This window comes from Zootermopsis nevadensis, unplaced genomic scaffold (assembly GCF_977971745.1).
Source record: "Zootermopsis nevadensis isolate Lab colony 2312 unplaced genomic scaffold, Znev_1.0 Znev_ptg000001l, whole genome shotgun sequence".
Lineage (NCBI taxonomy): Eukaryota > Metazoa > Arthropoda > Insecta > Blattodea > Termopsidae > Zootermopsis > Zootermopsis nevadensis.
In genome coordinates, this window is record NW_028259133.1 from 13,687,215 (window position 1) to 13,704,327 (window position 17,113).

General features: G+C 36.1%; 2 protein-coding genes and 1 non-coding gene across 12 annotated transcripts in view; all 3 read right to left on the reverse strand.

Annotated features, from left to right (window-relative positions):
• The window catches only part of FER (tyrosine-protein kinase Fer), a 28,816-nt gene extending 18,271 nt beyond the window's left edge, over window positions 1-10,545 (reverse strand). For 3 of the 8 annotated variants that reach the window (XM_022064138.2, XM_022064110.2, XM_087343194.1), the window contains exons 1-7: window positions 10,125-10,370; window positions 8,206-8,418; window positions 7,661-7,834; window positions 3,244-3,340; window positions 1,881-2,076; window positions 1,149-1,286; window positions 24-257 (exon numbers count right to left, since the gene is read on the reverse strand). In XM_022064138.2, the coding sequence (XP_021919830.1) occupies window positions 24-257; window positions 1,149-1,286; window positions 1,881-2,076; window positions 3,244-3,340; window positions 7,661-7,834; window positions 8,206-8,418; window positions 10,125-10,205 (1,133 nt within the window). In that variant the 5' untranslated portion in view covers window positions 10,206-10,370. The other 5 variants (XM_087343212.1, XM_087343201.1, XM_087343226.1 and 2 more) reach the window with 5 other exon arrangements.
• Window positions 10,546-11,631: 1,086 nt separating this feature from the next.
• On the reverse strand, window positions 11,632-16,981 carry ATPsynC (ATP synthase, subunit C). 3 transcript variants are annotated; one of them, XM_022064225.2, is made up of 5 exons: window positions 16,829-16,981; window positions 16,311-16,390; window positions 16,114-16,221; window positions 15,404-15,509; window positions 11,632-12,433 (listed from the first exon to the last, which is right to left on the reverse strand). In XM_022064225.2, the coding sequence occupies exons 2-5, from the start codon at window positions 16,353-16,355 to the stop codon at window positions 12,270-12,272; spliced, it is 423 nt and encodes a 140-aa protein (XP_021919917.1). In that variant the 5' UTR covers window positions 16,356-16,390; window positions 16,829-16,981; the 3' UTR covers window positions 11,632-12,269. The 3 variants fall into 3 exon arrangements, with proteins under 3 accessions (XP_021919917.1, XP_021919907.1, XP_021919926.1); XM_022064215.2 differs by having other exon boundaries at window positions 16,806-16,895; XM_022064234.2 differs by having other exon boundaries at window positions 16,755-16,840.
• LOC147875209 (Nuclear RNase P) lies at window positions 14,910-15,196 on the reverse strand. Its single transcript, XR_015534989.1, has one exon.
• Window positions 16,982-17,113: the final 132 nt, after the last annotated feature.

Below are 17,113 nucleotides of genomic sequence, written 5' to 3' on the forward strand. Positions count from 1 at the left end.
TTCACTTTCTCCATATAGCTTACCTTGTAAGCATGTCTACGTGTGTATTCTTGTTGTTAGCAAGATCAACATGGGAACTGTGACTGGCCTGTTTCTCCTGCACTTCCTTCACACTGGACTCTAGCTGCACTAACTTTGCTCTCAACCATTCTATAGTTAGATTGTCCACTGTCAGCTGGCTTGGTAACAACTTTCCTGATGTGTCCTCAACAAGACTGTTATCAAATGTGAAGAGAACTGGTGATGCCGGAGCTGTTCTGCAATACAACAAATACTAGAAATATTTTAGGGCTCCAAATAAGTAAATCTTCCAAGTTTTAATGATATGCATACTATAAACTTATAAAGTTATAAGGACTCATCAGTTATCATCATGATACAAAAATATTTCCTCTATCTAAATTACAGTCGTCTGTGCTGTGACATCATGTGGTCTCACAAGTGGTAATTGGCAACGAAGATTTCAGATAAACTCATGCTTTGCATAAAAATGAAACGCACTGAACCCTGAAAGTTTACACAATGCACTTGTGAACTGTGGTGCCCTGGGTTGCAATGTCATGCAATCTCGTAGGCAACTAGCTACCTACAAGACCACATGGGGTCACAACCGAGAAGACCATAATCCACATTTTCACTGCCATGAAAATCTCAAACAACATATTATAATACAATTTGTTATTAACATTTGCATTTTATTAACCACAACACTTGCATTCTTCATAATGGATAAATAAAGCCATGCAGCCATAATAGTCAATATGGGTTCAAAACCAGCGATGTCTCTGCTTAAAAATAATTATAATTTCAGCATAGTAATCATCTATGTCCAATAGAAGTCATCAAGGCTTTTTGGTTCCATAAGTACTAAATTCTGTTTCAGCAAACTTGACCTTGGGCAACTGGGAAGGGGAAAAAAAAAGCAAAGCAAAGCAGCAGCAGCTAATTTTTAAAGTCACAGGACATTTTCTTATTTACATCATCAATTTCTTCCACAACACACAGTGCAACAGTCATTTATGAATATTATATGATTGTTCAACTATAATGCACTCATACATGACCACATGAAACATGAGAATTACTTGAAGTTACAATTTTCCATTGATGAACTAGAAATTTGATAAGAATTACAGTTTAAAACATACTTGTTCTTCTCTGTAAAGTCTTTATACTCTTGGTTTGGTTTGATGGCTTCTAAACTGGTCTCCACTCTACTCTGTGCATCACGAAACTTTTCAGAACAGAGACTTGTGTACTGTGCTACTTCCTCAAGGACGGTTCGCCTGAAATATAAAAAGGAAAATGTCACATTTCAAGTCTTTCTTGGACAATACTTTGAAGTTATTCTTAAACTTTACACATTCTATAACCACCTTTCTTACACTTGTTTAATCCATTGTACAAGGGTTAAAAATTATTACAAGCAATGGACCACTGTGAGTTATTCAGTGCTTGTAGACATCAGGGATTCATTTTTCATATGCATCACAATTATGTCATAATCATTACATTCAACGGAGAACTTCACCATATGATTCCATTATATGAAAAAAAATTTAACTAATATTACCTTAATTTCTTTGAAGACTTGGCTTCAGATACTGAGCATGAGAAGTCTACATCTGATCATATATTTATCTTCAAAATGGTATTTTTAAACATATGAAAACATAGTACATCAACATAGAACCTTTGTATTAGTATATCAGTATGTAACCCATCAATGCTTATGCAAATAACTTTTCATGTTAACAATTCACAGTACTATTAGTCTCCCATTACCTTCTCATTCTTTTCATTGGTCACCTTCCAAGAACTTATGCCGTAAAAATTTGGGGGAGGGGAGAACAGAAACAAAGATTACAGAATATACTCACCAAGAAATAATAAAGGCCTCCTGAACAGCTTCTTGATGGTCAAGCAGACCTGGAAGAAGCACTGTACGAAAGTCTCGCTCATATTCAGCTGCCTCACATAGCAACAACACATATTCATTGTGTGTCAAGTGAAGTTTGCGACATGCTTTCTGGTATTTATCTCGCACATCATCCAGCTTACGACCACCTCTACCAGCTGTTACAAAATGAAAAATCAACATCTTCACGTAGATACAAAGGATAATAATGAATCTTGGAGAAATAGATTAATAAAATGTGAACTGGTTGAGGAGGTAGTCCAACTGTGGGATTTTCTGATGACGAAACTTCAGGACCATTGTAGGAAAAAGGCATATATCACTAGCAACTTTACATAAACATGAACCTAAATTTCAAGAATGTTACGTAACTGACAGAGCAACAAATATGTATTATGCTACCACCATAAAAGTGAATGTTTTATTTGCAACTAGCTTAAAATGGTGTCAAAATTGTTAACAATTTGCATGGCAATACTGCAACTAACTACATAACAGTAATATATGATGTGCATTAAATTATCAGAATTTTATTCTTGGCAAATATTGAAACCCCTCTCAAAAACAGGTAATTTACCATGGACTTCAAAAGAGAAAATGCTTTCAATTCATAGTTAGGGGTGCAGGATTCCTCTTCAAATGACTAGCAATAGTGTCCTATAAAGTAACAAATTTTCATGTAAACTTTTATGTCCTATAACAGAGTTTTGATGAAACCTGACATCTGGCACTTCTATTATATGAATGCTGACATCTGCAAATTCAATCCACTTAATTAATTTTAAAGCCCACTTCATCTACACATCTAAATACACTTCTAGTTACATCTCAAAAGAAAAATAGTAGCAGAAATAGTTATCATAAATGCCACTTCATATTCACAAATATCCTAATAGTACACCCCAAAACATGTGTCCTATATTTCAATAACAATATCCACCAGCAGACTGAAAACTTGAAACAGATCCAAAGGACCATTTGGAATTCATGACATAAGTCACCTCTACCCATGGCCATTGCTGTAAGTAAAACGCAAAGGCTTTTGCTTTTATCTTCTGACATTCAACATACAACTGTCATCATTTCTGAGATATAGAAGCATATACCATACGAAGAGCAGACAGATATCACATGTAAATGAAACATTCCTTTCTAATGGCCATTCTAATTAGCAGCTAGTGACGTTACTTGTACAGTAATAACTTGGACGATGGTGATTAGAAGTACAATAATATGAAAATTTTAATGTTATATAAGTTTATCTGCATCCGTTACACTGGATGTCTCCATTAATAAGCATTATTAAACACTATGCCATTACTTACATTTAATATAGTGCTCCTCAAACCTTGATCGCATGAGTTTGTACAACTCCAGGTACTTCTGATATTCTGTCTTCTTTCGAGCTACATCCTCAGTAAACTGAGAAGATAAATTACAGAATGTAAAGTAAATATTACAAATAAAAACTCTTGAACACAGTGCTCTGTATAAGAATATGTATGCTATTATTACCTTTCTTATCTTAACGAGGCAAACTAATTAGGCTCATGAGATCATAAAGCTTTCTATGCCTATATCAACTTCTAGCTTTTGAAACAATTTATAGACTTACCGATTTCCTATGAACATTATGGCATATGAGCCCACCCCAACCTGTTTTTTTAATGTTATGCTGTCAGCATCATAAATTTTCTGATAACTTCTAATTATTACTGAAATCATATTTTATTCTGAATGTTTGTCAAGCAAAGAAGAAGTAATGGGCTTCAAACATTCAGGCTTTGTATAGTGATGGTGGTTGTACATAACACTGTACTGACATGAAATACCATGTATCTCAAAACTTATGAAATTAAAATTTATGGATGACATTGTTCAAAACACTTTGATTTCACTACCAGTGACAAACCCAGCTATGATGGATAAAAGTATACCTTCCATACAATGAAATACAAAGTGCATCGAAGGTTAATATATTCATATTTCAAGTGTCAAATGGTCATGAAAACCCACGTCAAATCAGACGGGAGTGAGTCATCAATATAAGATTCAGCAGAAGAGAGGGAGATATATACACAAAGATTGTTATTTCCAGCTCCAAAAATGCTTAAAATTAACATACGCTGAAAATATATATTCATAATCCATAATAGAAAGAAGATGCAACTCTACAATTTGTTGGCTGTTTGTTTATTTTTAACATCCAATTAATCAATTTAACGCTGTATTTCCTCCGTCAGTATTAATAACAAAAGGAAATAAAGGCAACCTCCTTGCAGATTCATTGTAACGAACAAAGTGAACTGATGCCATCACAGTAAAAAAGTTTTGCAAACTTGGGGATAATGTATAAACTACCAGAATATTAGAATGTGTAACACATACTTTCAGCTACAGCAGTTCCCACTGCATGGGCGAAGTATACATCAAAAATGCATCACACGTTAAACGCGTTAAAGTCAAACGTGACGGCTTTCACGGTATGTACAAATAACGGATCACCCAACCTCTCGGCAGACCATTAGACGCAGTGAGGTCTGACAATTAAATAGCCGGACTGATAATATAAAACACTGTATCAAACCTTCGCCAGCGTGGTCCCTTCACAGCACTCGCATGGTGACTAGACATGCCTTCCAATACTTCTACCATGCCTAAAAACACCGCTGAAAGTAATTTCCGGAAAGTCTCTTCAGTACTACCACAACACTGTTTAGTTTCGGAAACATGGACAGGTGACAGGGTCAAATATTTCAAAACTGATATTTTTCTTTCTGAAAAAAGTATGTAACGAAAGTGGTATACAGTATGCCATGAAGCAAAATCCAGTTGTCTGGCCAAATTCTATTTTTTTTAACTGATACGCTGTCGCAAACGTTCCGAAACTTGACAGCACGTTTGGTTGATGATTTTGGAAACACGAATTCGTGATATAAAAGAAAAAAGGTCAACATGGTTTTCTACCTTTGATTTTAACATATGCGCTTTTCGCGGTCTAAACAGACTAACCTGGTAGGAGACCGTGTAGCGTTTAGACTCCTAACAATCACCAAACACTATCTCCCCCTCCCCCAGATTGGAATATTCAAACAATCTTTCTGAAAGTTAGACGCACTTTGCGTGAAATAAATACAAGTACACAATTAAATGAACTCGAAAATATAACGACACGCGATCTAGACGTAGCAATACAGGCGTGCTGGGAGTTTTTGCGCAAATACATCTGACCGGTTATTTAATTATCAGAATTCGTAAGTACATGTTTCCTCCAAACTTTGACCCTGACCTCACAGCCAAACTGGTTCATCTGTCATTTGTTTCTTCAGGTCACCTTTTTTCCGGACGAGAGAAGCGTTGGAAAAAACGTTTGTGGGGAACCTTCTAATTTAGGAATCTATTAAAGGTACCAAACTATAGCATGAATAAATATTTGAATGTACACCGCAGTTCGAGTAAAAGAACGGAAATTGACGAGATAGTATCCGCACGATTCATCTCCAAAACTAACATAAGGATTTAAACTAAGGATAGCTGTCTTCTGGGTTGTTTCCGAAAACTTCTACCGAAATACAATGTCCAACAAACCAGAAGACAGCCAACTTCAAACTCACTGCCGTGAAAACCTCAAAACCTACCGATTTATATCAAATTGTATCTGGGATCTACATAAAAAGTTGTCGAATTACCTATGGTTTGTACCAGATCAATGCAAACCCCCCTCTTTACACAAAGTTCAGAAACACGAAATTGACAAAACCAAGAAAATAGCAACGACTGGCGAACTGTTATGTCTAAGTGTCAATATCACCATCGATTTTTCTCTTGTGGCTCTGGATTGATGTGACCTACTGTACATTTGGCAGTACTCCTTGGACAGGTTATAGGCCCGCTTGGCTGAGAAGTTTGAAAACTCATGCTTCAGATGTTTCTCAGCCTTTATCTTTGGCACAGTAGTCACAATTCTGAAATTAAAAGCACAACGAGCAGCCGGGGGCGGGGGTGTGGAAGCACCCTCTGCAGATAGGGAGGTTAGAGGGTCCTTGCCCAGGGAAATTTTTGAAAAAAAACTTACTAAGCCATCAGCACAAAAAGAACAAATACTTTTTGTAAAATAATCGGACAATTTATGAACTGTGACAATAAAGAAACTAAATTATTATTTCATAAAGAAATGTATGTATACAAAATACTTCATTCATAATGAGCGCGTGGTCAAAATCGACAGAAGATGCAAGCTTTGTTTAAAATTTTTGACACAGTTATCCAGAATTTTAAAACAACGTTCACTTATATAAAGCGCGGCATAGCCTTTGGTTAACACTGATGTAAATATTTCGTCATGTGCACTCACAATCAGTGACAAAGGAATGACCTTGTTCAATAGTAGTGGTAGGTTGCATATAAACACTATCTGAACCATTAATAACAATACTGATGGACCTTCCCTTCTCTACATTACAACGCCACGGTTCTGAAATTCTTGGAACGTGTCATTAAGATTCTTTTGTGATGTAACGACCCATATTCTGACTAGGACATGTTTCCAATATTGACTGAGTGCCAAAACGTCTTCACACACAATGCAATACCGTTAAATTACAATCCAAGAATGAATAGGAAACAAGACGATTCAAGTACAGTACAGCACAGCAGAGACCATTCAAACTGGAAATGTGATCCCCAAGGAAATAAGTCTGAATTGTTAATTAACATAGGGCATCAATCACATTCGAGTGTTTTCCCAACTTGGTATAATAAACCAACCAGGATAAGTACCTGTATAAGCAAAGTGATGGAGGCTTATGAGAAAAAAACAAAAAAAACAAAACAACAACAGCACAATGACCAGCTAGCCCCTCACTTATTCTGAGCCAGATGAATGAAGTCCACATAAATGACTAAACAAAGCACCATACTGCATCATAATGCAAATGGTACTAATGAAGACAGAATCTGTTTTTACTACCAAATGGGTCAACATATTGATACCATATGCCCATTTTGCCATAAATAATAATAAATAATGAGGTACACAGTATCATCATATATGTGACTCAAATCTAAAAGTTTGTGACGATGGTGCGTTTTTAAAATAAAAAAGTTTTCTGGATGTTTTCCATCATATAATAAAATCATAAAATTGCATGACATTTCGGAGATGGGACTCTATCTCCGTCTTCAGATGTACCTACTCAGTTGGGCCCAATCGACAGAGCTAATCCCTATCTCCGAGTCCGGACTGCTGACATGTAAAAAAATTTCATCAAAAATTTCATACAGGATTTGAAATATGTCTGAGCTGTTTCCTAGAAAATTGGTGGGAGGTGTTGCAGCAACCAGCATGGAATATGATGCCTTCAAACAGCAACTACAGGGGCAATATCATCAATATCGTAATTTGTACATGTGTGCAAACAGTTGTATCTCTGTGGTAATAAATTCTGCATCAGTGTCCCTGTTTACCAGGCTTTTAGAACATCCTTCATGACTGAATTAACTTGTCCCTGTGCTTAATTAAGCACCATACCATAAGGCCATGGGCAAGGTGAGAAGTCAGCTTCATGCCTTAGCTGCTTTGTCCAGAGCTGATCAACATGCGATGGTAAAGAGAAATATCCCTGACACAAATAATTTTCTGAAAGATGGACTAAACACATCACTGGCCAGACAGAACCTAATTACAATGTCTGAGAGACAACTTCTGTAAATAATGAACAGCAGAATGAAAAATGAACTCACATGGGTAAACTGGGCAACAATTCTGTTGTGTTCCTCCTGATACTGCTTCCTGGCTCTCCGTTTTTCAGCGTAAAGGGAGTTTAATTTATCTAAGCTCTTGCTCTCTAATGAGTCTGCATTATGTTTGATTAGCCTTGCAGTGTTGTCCAATTCTTCCAGCATGTTCTTCCATGCCTAAATCAATTTCCACATGCATCATATATGCCATACCATCCATAAAATATAACAAGCAGTTATAAACACAAAACACTAAATCTTTTTTCTATTATCTTCTGGGCTGTAATGCCAGGTGGATTTGTGGGTAGATTTCAATGCTTCGGCGGAATATATATTTTACAATAATGTTCATATTCATCCTGTGCCTACTATAATTTAACCTATAATTTTTTAAACAATTGCCATCCACCACTCTTAACACTCCTACCAAGTTTAGAAACCACTGTGTAAAAGTTTCATACAGAATATGCTTTGAATGCAAAGAGTATTAAATGAGTCTCTTTATGAAATACTGTGCACTTTCCACAGGTTTTTAAACAGCTACTTACCTGTGCAACTAAACTTCCAACCAAATCCTCTGCCCGTTCTAGTTTTTGTCCTTGCAATGCCACAGATGTAATGGCCACAGCATACTCACGATCACACTTTACTTTGTTAGCTAGACAACGTCGCATAGTATCCAACAGACGAAGCTCTGCATCTTGCCGACAGAGCAAAGCTTCATGAGCAGCCTTGCTCTGAAGGTTTGATGAAAACCCCATCTGAAGAAACAAAACAATCACACATATTTTAAATTTACACTACGTAGTTATAGTCCCAATTAACTAAATACAAAACACCTTGTACTGAACTGGCTAAACTCTGCAACCCTTGTGAATTTCATGTCCCATCTTACTTCGGGAAGTCAGACAATAAGAAATTGTAATGTGTATGAATAAATCATTGTATGGGACATACAAAAATCAGCTGCAGATGAAATATATGCTCAGGCAACTAACCTAAATTTACTAAACTGGAGCCAAACATTATGCCAACAGAACAATGGCAAGTGAAAGGTTCAACATTTGGTCATGTTTTTTTCATATATATATATATATATATATATATATATATATATATATATATCAATAATCTGCCCCCAAACATTAACTCTCAGTCTAAGCCTATACTTCTTGCTAATGATACTAATATAATGATTATTAAACATCCAAAAATTGACTGTTTCCAAATTTGAATGAGTGATGTCATTAGAAAACTTAAAGAAATGGACTAAAGCCAATAAACTTAAATTAAATTTTGACAAAACAAATTTCGCGAAATTTTATACTACCAACAAAAATTATGTTAATCTAGGTACATGGTATGAAAGAAAAACAATTGAAGTAGGAACAACTAAATTTCTTGGCCTACAAGTTGACAATAACTTAAATTGGAAAAACACTTATTAATACATTATCCATAAACTAAGCTCAGCATGTTTTGCTATGAGGACTGTCACATCACTCATTAAAACAGAAACTTTACAATTAATCCACTTTGTTTACTTATATTTGATCATGTCATACGGGATTATTTTCTGTGGAAACTCACCAGACAGCAAGAATGTATTTTACATTCAAACAAAAATCATTAGAATAATGATAGGCACTAAAAGGTCCTCAAGCATGGAATTATTTAAGTAATTGAGTATTCTTTCACTAGGCAAAAAATTCTTGCTCTCATTATAATCATTTGTAATGGACAAAATGGAAACATTTAAAACAAACTCAAAATATTCTAAATGTAAGTATAAGAAAAAAACCCTTCACATGACAAACACTAACCCCAGTAAATATAATCTCCACCCGCCCCCAATGTCAAAATTCATCATCACTCCTACTCAGCAGAATATACTTCAACCAATTCTTGGCTGTTATAAATACATGTAAGCAATAGTGGTGATGTTTTTTGTGTAATAATGTTTGCTGCAAAACTGTTGTATACTGTAAATCACTGTCACATATATGCAATTTATATTTGTATTAGAAACAAGTATTTGTGCTATGACATGTTCTACGTCCTCCTCTCAGGCCTATGCACGATCTACGGAATGTAAATAAATTACATTAAATTCTATTATAATGCATATAGACGATCCACTTCCTTCTTCAGTAATACAAAACATCGGTTGAGTACCTTGCGAGTACATATACTGGACGCCAGATTATTTCTATAACGAAACAGGTTAATTCCTTAACTGTTCAAGATTACAAGCGAACAGCACAATTTGTTCATATCTTGTGTACGTAAATTAAATTAGTCACTGACAAAGAAAGCTACGTTTAAATTTAATGTACTAAATTAGTAAGATGTCAACACTAATAAGTCACAGAAGTCAAAAATAAACTTCTGACATCTTTAGAAAGTCAGTCAATCAGCTTTAAATCCTTAACGGGACCTACTTGTGAATTTCATACAAGACACATACCTGTTTTCTCAGAATCTCGGCTCCTTCATTAATAGCCACACATTTATAATTAAGACACGCAACTTTCTCCACTAATGACATCCAATACGTTTTCCCACTTCGTAAAATAAAGATAAACAAAACATACCGAAGACGAAAGCCACTACATTCCGATAATAGGTACAAGTAAATAGTTCAACATTCTCCTCCAGATAGCAGACAGAAGCAGTCTACTAAAACATTCCCCATAAAACTCAATAAATTGAAATTTACCACTAAACTTGAAATAGTAAACAAAATTCTGATTTCTTCAATCTTCTACCGTTTCAGTATATGGTGCAGAGAGAAACAACTGCATGCGTACAACACATTCGACTCTTTGCATGGGGCATCGTATAACCACTAATTGTTTAGATGAACCCAAGTCTTCTGTCCGTCTTTCACTGAAAAGATGGTGCTGCGCTATCTATCGGTGGCCTTACATATCACAATTCTGGCCATGCAATAACTCGAAATGGACGACCCCAAATCGCATAAGCCAAAACGATTCCCGCCCCTTTCAGGTTCAAATCCCGGACACTTATAACCCAAATCCTCTACATCCCCGTTACCGTAAGCACTCATTTTCGACGTATGGCACTGTTTACCATTTCCAGCACTAATTCGTAAGCAGGAATGGTGTAAACTTGCAAAGGATGGATACAGAACAATTAATCGTGTAACCACAGTGAAATGTTAAACAATGCAAAACATTCATAACTGGTAGATGGAGGGCAAGCACTACTAGTCATTTCCGGAAGCACAATTACGAGCTCAAATAGAAAGGCAGACCGATTGGACCCAATGCATTTTGATGTTCAAGTGCAGAACAAGTTTCTACACGTGCACTTCCTGCAAAAATGCTCACAATTTGTTACACGTTCAGTTCCTTAAAAATTAAACACCATAAAATGAGCAACTCCCAAATATCTGAATATTCCATCTTTAGAAAGTAGATAGAGCATTTGTGTACAGCTTACATATTTGTTTTATCTGGAAAAGGACTTGAATGAGCCAGTTCCAGATGACTGGTAGACATAACACAAAAACCTAGAGGATGACTGCACAAACACCAACTAAAGCTGTATTACTATGCAGCAGCCTATACAATTGTAACAGAAGAATGCAAGCAACCTACCAAGAGCTATCTTCTGTGCAAGGATGTAAAGGCAGGATGGGCAAGGGTGAGATAAAAAAGCTATGACAATTAGAATTGTGTAGTAAAATTTCCTGAATATGTAGCAAAAATTTTGTGACCATGTTTAAATACAATGTACAGCCAGACATCCTATGAACAATGATGCTTAAAAAACCAAGAGCTAATAGCTGTAATGAAATTACAGGTAACTGCAGAAACTGCTACCACTTTCATGCACTACACAACCAAGAAGTCACTCAATGAAAATTACATTCATTTCACAAGCACTTCCAAATTCAAGATAGCATGGGACACACAAGTAGACAAAGGACTTTTAAGAAAAGAAATGCATTCATTGAGCTACCCTGCATGGGGCAATTTTTCACAACTACAGTTTACTTGTTCTAACACTGTACAATGAATGGAATATCCCTCTCCCATCTTACATATTAATTTGTGTCCAGATACACTGCATTACACAAAAGTAATAAACCCTCATAAATATACATTGAAAATTGTATCAATTCTCTTAAAATAATTCTTGAAGTCACTGGATATGGAGTTCTCCTGGTATTAAGAACAAAATACTTAAATTAATTTCACAAGACTATACAATTTGCAAATTGGATTCATCTCTTTATTACAGCAATCCCACTCAAAACTGTCCTATGGCTGAACATAATGCAGGCAGCTCCATTTCCGCTACAAGTGTGGGGGAAACCATGGAATAATCCCGTAGAGTCCAGGCATTTCTTCTGCTGCTCGTCTTCTCTTGAAGGTGGCCTTGATAAAAGGAAGGATTACAATATTGTCCACAAAGCCCCAAGACACACTTCTAATACAAGATCACCATCTCGAAAAGTCACCAGATAAACAAAAGCTCACACAACTAATAGTCATGCCTCCACAGTATTATTCCATGGAAGGCCCTAAACCCCATAGAAGTTTTCACTTCAATGGTGGCAGTGAGTAGGTAAACTAAAATGCGTTTAGAATGCAAACAGCAACAAGAAAGCCATCATAAGACAAAACAGACCCATGGCCTCAGACAAGGCAAATCCCAAGATGGCATATGAGAACAGTTGCTGCTTCAGTGATGGGTTCCTTGCATAACCAATGATGAGCGAGCCAAACACTGTTCCAATTCCAGCCCCTAAAACACAGAAAACAGAATGTACACACCACTTACACTGAACATAACATGTAAACACACTACTGTAACACAAAGTCTGAAGAGACCCACTGCAAGAAAAGTACACAAAACTCTTCAGCCACGCTGATGTATGTTTGCTGAAACTTCAGTAAAACAAATTAGTCACAACCTATGCAACACATAATTACTTATTATACTTGATAAGTAACCTGCAAGGGGGTGATAATGTCCACTACTGGAATGGCTAAACTTCTGGGTAGACCCAAAAGGCCTGCTTTTCTGTTGCACAGTTCTACAAGTTCCATAAGTGTAAAATTTAGGTTAATGTAATTTATAATAAAAAATTAGCATGTAATGGAACATAAAAGTCAAGTGTGCTGGGCTTCTTACACATGGTCAAGTCATCAAATTCTACTATCTCTCATCTTTCATCGCTCACAATTAACAGCAATGATACCTTGTTTGTGTAGTTACAATGCACAGAAAGCGACATCCTATGTAAGTGGAAGGAGAGTATACTTATAAGTATGAAATGTATCTGGAAACCAAAATTACAAACAAAATAACATTTACGAGATCCCTCACAGAATGTAGTTTCACTAATAAAACACTAAATGCTGGATGCTTCATGGTTCAATTTGCAGTATTAATGAACCAAGATATGTCAACATAAGAAATCTGAACATTGCATTCCAAAATAAAAGTGTCTCAGATAATCCCATAATTTCTTAAACCATTATGTGCACAGAATCCTTCTTCGTACATACTCAACCATAAGAACAAGCAAAAAAACAGGAACGTTTTCATTCAGATCTTCAATTTCAAAGTGCCTTGGTTTGTGTCTGGGAAATTCTAGTCACCAAATGGCGGCACATTTATTCAGACACGCTGAACATTATACTTTGTACAAATTCCACATTCTATAACATCACAAGAATGGCTCAGAAGCAATAGAATACCCTTTAAGTATGTACAAAAGTACAATGCTTTGCAATTGATACTGAACACATTTTGCAAAAAATGAAGATATTTCTACATTTGTTCACCAAATACCAAACTCCAAAAATGTCTCAGCTGACTCGACACACTGTTAATCTACACACGCACACATTTCCGTATTCAAAGCCTTGCAATGTTCACACAACACACAATGTACCCCCAGCAAGTGTAAATACAAAACTCTACACTTACCTTGCAAAAATGTGTAACATACTTTACAATGTAGTAGCAGACATCCTGTATATTCCTAACACAAATTACAAACAGTGCAAAAATATGAAATACCAACTACATCAATTACTTTTTGAGCGAACCTTAATCATTTACGATAGTGTGTGTGTGTAAAAACAAATAACATCACAGCACATAAAACTTGAGAAACTGCAATTAACCATTCCATACTTGATTCAAGAAGAAAAGGGGCCAAAATATTCTTATGACAAATTAAATATAACCATGACAAGGGTTTAAATGGGCAAACGTAATCAATGCAAAGCACAATGTATTGTAACATTAAATTTTTTGGAAAACATTTTTATCAAAGCACAAGAAATCTTATTGCTATCAGTGTAACTTGTTTAAAATATGCATTTCATTAATCTAGTAGTGTTACATTTGAGAAACAATTAAAAATATATGGGCAAATAACTAGCAATATTTTTATTGGTAATCATGTTATATTCAAATTATATCAACAAATGGCATACAAAACTTTGTATTTAAGCTGCCTGCTTATTAGTATACACAGTTTGCTAATATAATCAGTCTATTCAATGTTGGGAATTGTGGCACACCTTGTGTAGGCACAGACGGGGTCCATCCATACAGATTTTACAGTATGTTCACAGAACAATTTATGGAATACTTACATGTTTGTTTTTTATAGCCACATGCTCTTATAACAGTGCTATGACAGCCTGGACAGAACACACTGAACTCATCCCATATGATTTAACAAGTTAACTGTACTTTGGAGAAAAAGTTTAAAATTTAACTGCTTCAGGGTCCAAAATATCTCAAAATATGTAAATACATGCTACGTTTCAAATATAAAACATACATCCTGCATATAAGAACACCATTCAATAATGCCAGAACTGAAATGCATCTGTAACTAAACATCATAAACTTTCTTGAATGATCATGAGTCCAAGTACAAAATGCAGTCCTTAAAAATCAACTGTTCAAATTTTGTAGTGTGTAATGTTCCTCAGCACCATCACCAGTAGTTCATTACAGTTCTATTTATAGGACAACTATCCTGCCAAGCCTCACATATTGAGGTCAACCTTCTAACATTTAGAGGGTAATGCTATTTGATTAAAATTTGTGACCCACTGCATTTTGCTTCCATAAACAAAAGTACATTTGTTCAAACTCTATTTCAAGGACATATACATATTACAGCCAACACTTCCAGGGTAGACTTCACAATCAGTAGCCTCTGATCTGTATAAGGATGTTTCTGTGAACCGTGGCCAGCAACAGAGTAGTCTGAATTGAGTTAGGGACACATGGTCCTTCTTGCACATTGCACTCAAAATGCAGGTCATGAGAGCTTCCAAGAAAGTTGAGCAGCTCAGCCTCAGCCACAATGGCATCCCAGACAACTGCCACTCTACTTCCGCTATTTCTATTCTCTCACACCCTTTTAACAGGCCACCCTGCTAGAGTGTTAACAGACCCTGACTCAGACCTTCCCGAGGCTGTACTTGGGTAACTAGTACCCTGTGGGTGAGCCCCTAGTGCAAGCTTGTCTCTGGCCACTAATTTACACATACAATCATCCAAGTCCACCACATTCAAAATTTAAGTATTTCTCATTAGTCTTTCAATTTTATGTTGCACACAAGTAAATAAAATGACAAATATTAAAGTTTTCAGTACCGACTGTAAACACGTAACTTCCTCCCAATAAAACCATTTCCTGAAACAACACCCAGTAGATGATTTAAAACTACCCACACATACCTGAACCAGCTACACCCACAGTAGCTGCACCAGCACCAATAAACTTGGCTGCAGAGTCAATGTCTCTAGTTACAGAAGTTGTCTGGAAATTACGTACTGCCGGAAGCTGCGGAAGAATCAGGAGTAGAACATGAATGAATTTTGAAGAGGCATAACTACTGGTAAAACAAATTACATGTGGGACATTTGCAGAAATCAGAAAGATTGTGTTACAACCTATCAACAAAGTAAAATCTACTCTTTCAATTATTTAACATATCCTTGAACATTTGAAAGTTCCCTTTGAAACTTCTGATGTAAAATGAACGAAGTTCACCAACCTCTCTACTCTTTAGCCTTATGCCCAAAAATTACCCATAACACAAATCTGGTGATTTCCAAAGGTGTGTTGGTAAAAATGTTTTTCTGGACTCTGTCCACTGTCTAGATTACAAATATGTATATTTATGTTTGAGCTGACCAGGTCTGAGGCCAGAGGGCCCAACAGCTAGGATGTCCTTTTTTTTACTTAAAAAGACCCAGCTTCCAAAACGCATTTTATTGTAATTTGGACGATGGTCAAGTGCAGACATGTTTTCCAAACAAATTTAGTTGTAATTAAAAATATCATATCCGACTGGTTACACGACTTTCACAAAAATTCCATTAATCATGAACATCGATGAACTTTAATTTTCATTAAGCCTCCATGCAATACCTAGTTTACTTACCAAACTAACTGGGGGTGTCGTCTGTGTGATATTTTGTTGTGGTGGGCTGCTGTGACTAACCAAAGCACTGCTAATTGGTCGGATGTACGCTCGAGATCCAGACACCAACTATAAAGTAATAAGTAAAATACATTCCACCTCAACGTCATGATTTGAAATTGCTTTGCTACGGACGTTCACACATCTGGAAAACTTACGGCGGTCCTGGCGGCAGGGGCAATGAATCGGGCACAGGCGAACATTTTGAGGTGGTGGTTGGTTTGGTAAATTTAAATCCCTGGAACAAAATTCTTATGTTTAGGTGTATGCACCTACACAAAATGCACAACCTTTAATGCAGGACCACTGTCGAGAAAAAATCCTGCTCCCAATATTTCCCAGCGGTTCTCACAGGAACAATTTACAAATGCAACTACTAAAATCTAACTAATTACATTTTCCTGACAAATAAAACAATGCTGAATATTCTATACTTATATAATTATTCGTATGCCCCGTATTAAGTCCGGTTAAAATGGCCGTTCCCAAGAAAGGTTCCACCATTCCTTATATTATATTACATCTGATATAGAAGAAGATACTAATAAATATGTTAAAGCACAAACGACATTATAATTAAGTATAGTATTAATGCACTTTACACGACTGGATGACTGTTACAATCAACAGAATTAACCGATAACTCTACTCACTTCCTTTCCAACCCCGAACTTACCAAAGAACAGAGAGGAGGAGGATACAACTTGTCCTTGGGTACAGTGAATACCTGAATGCCGGGAAAACGAACTGCAACCACCGTGCAAGTGTCGTTGGTTCAACTGTAGCCGATTCCGTTCACTATCTCTCCAGCTTTTCAGAACAACCTTTTATCGATCATCCGAAATTAGCCGACAAGAGAATTCGCCGTTACTGAAAAGTCAATTTCGCAATTATATAAAGAAAAATATATTTACATTAAATTAAATTTCAAGACAAGCAAAATTATTTTATATATTATATA

What these genes read in the sequence shown, in the direction of transcription:
- ATPsynC (XM_022064225.2), bottom strand. Translation starts at nt 16,355, where the DNA reads ATGTTCGCCTGTGCCCGATTCATTGCCCCTGCCGCCAGGACCGCC. An exon ending in CCCCTGCCGCCAGGACCGCC is followed by an intron (nt 16,222 to 16,310) that starts GTAAGTTTTCCA and finishes ATTACTTTATAG; the next exon opens with TTGGTGTCTGGATCTCGAGC. An exon ending in CGACACCCCCAGTTAGTTTG is followed by an intron (nt 15,510 to 16,113) that starts GTAAGTAAACTA and finishes ATTCTTCCGCAG; the next exon opens with CTTCCGGCAGTACGTAATTT.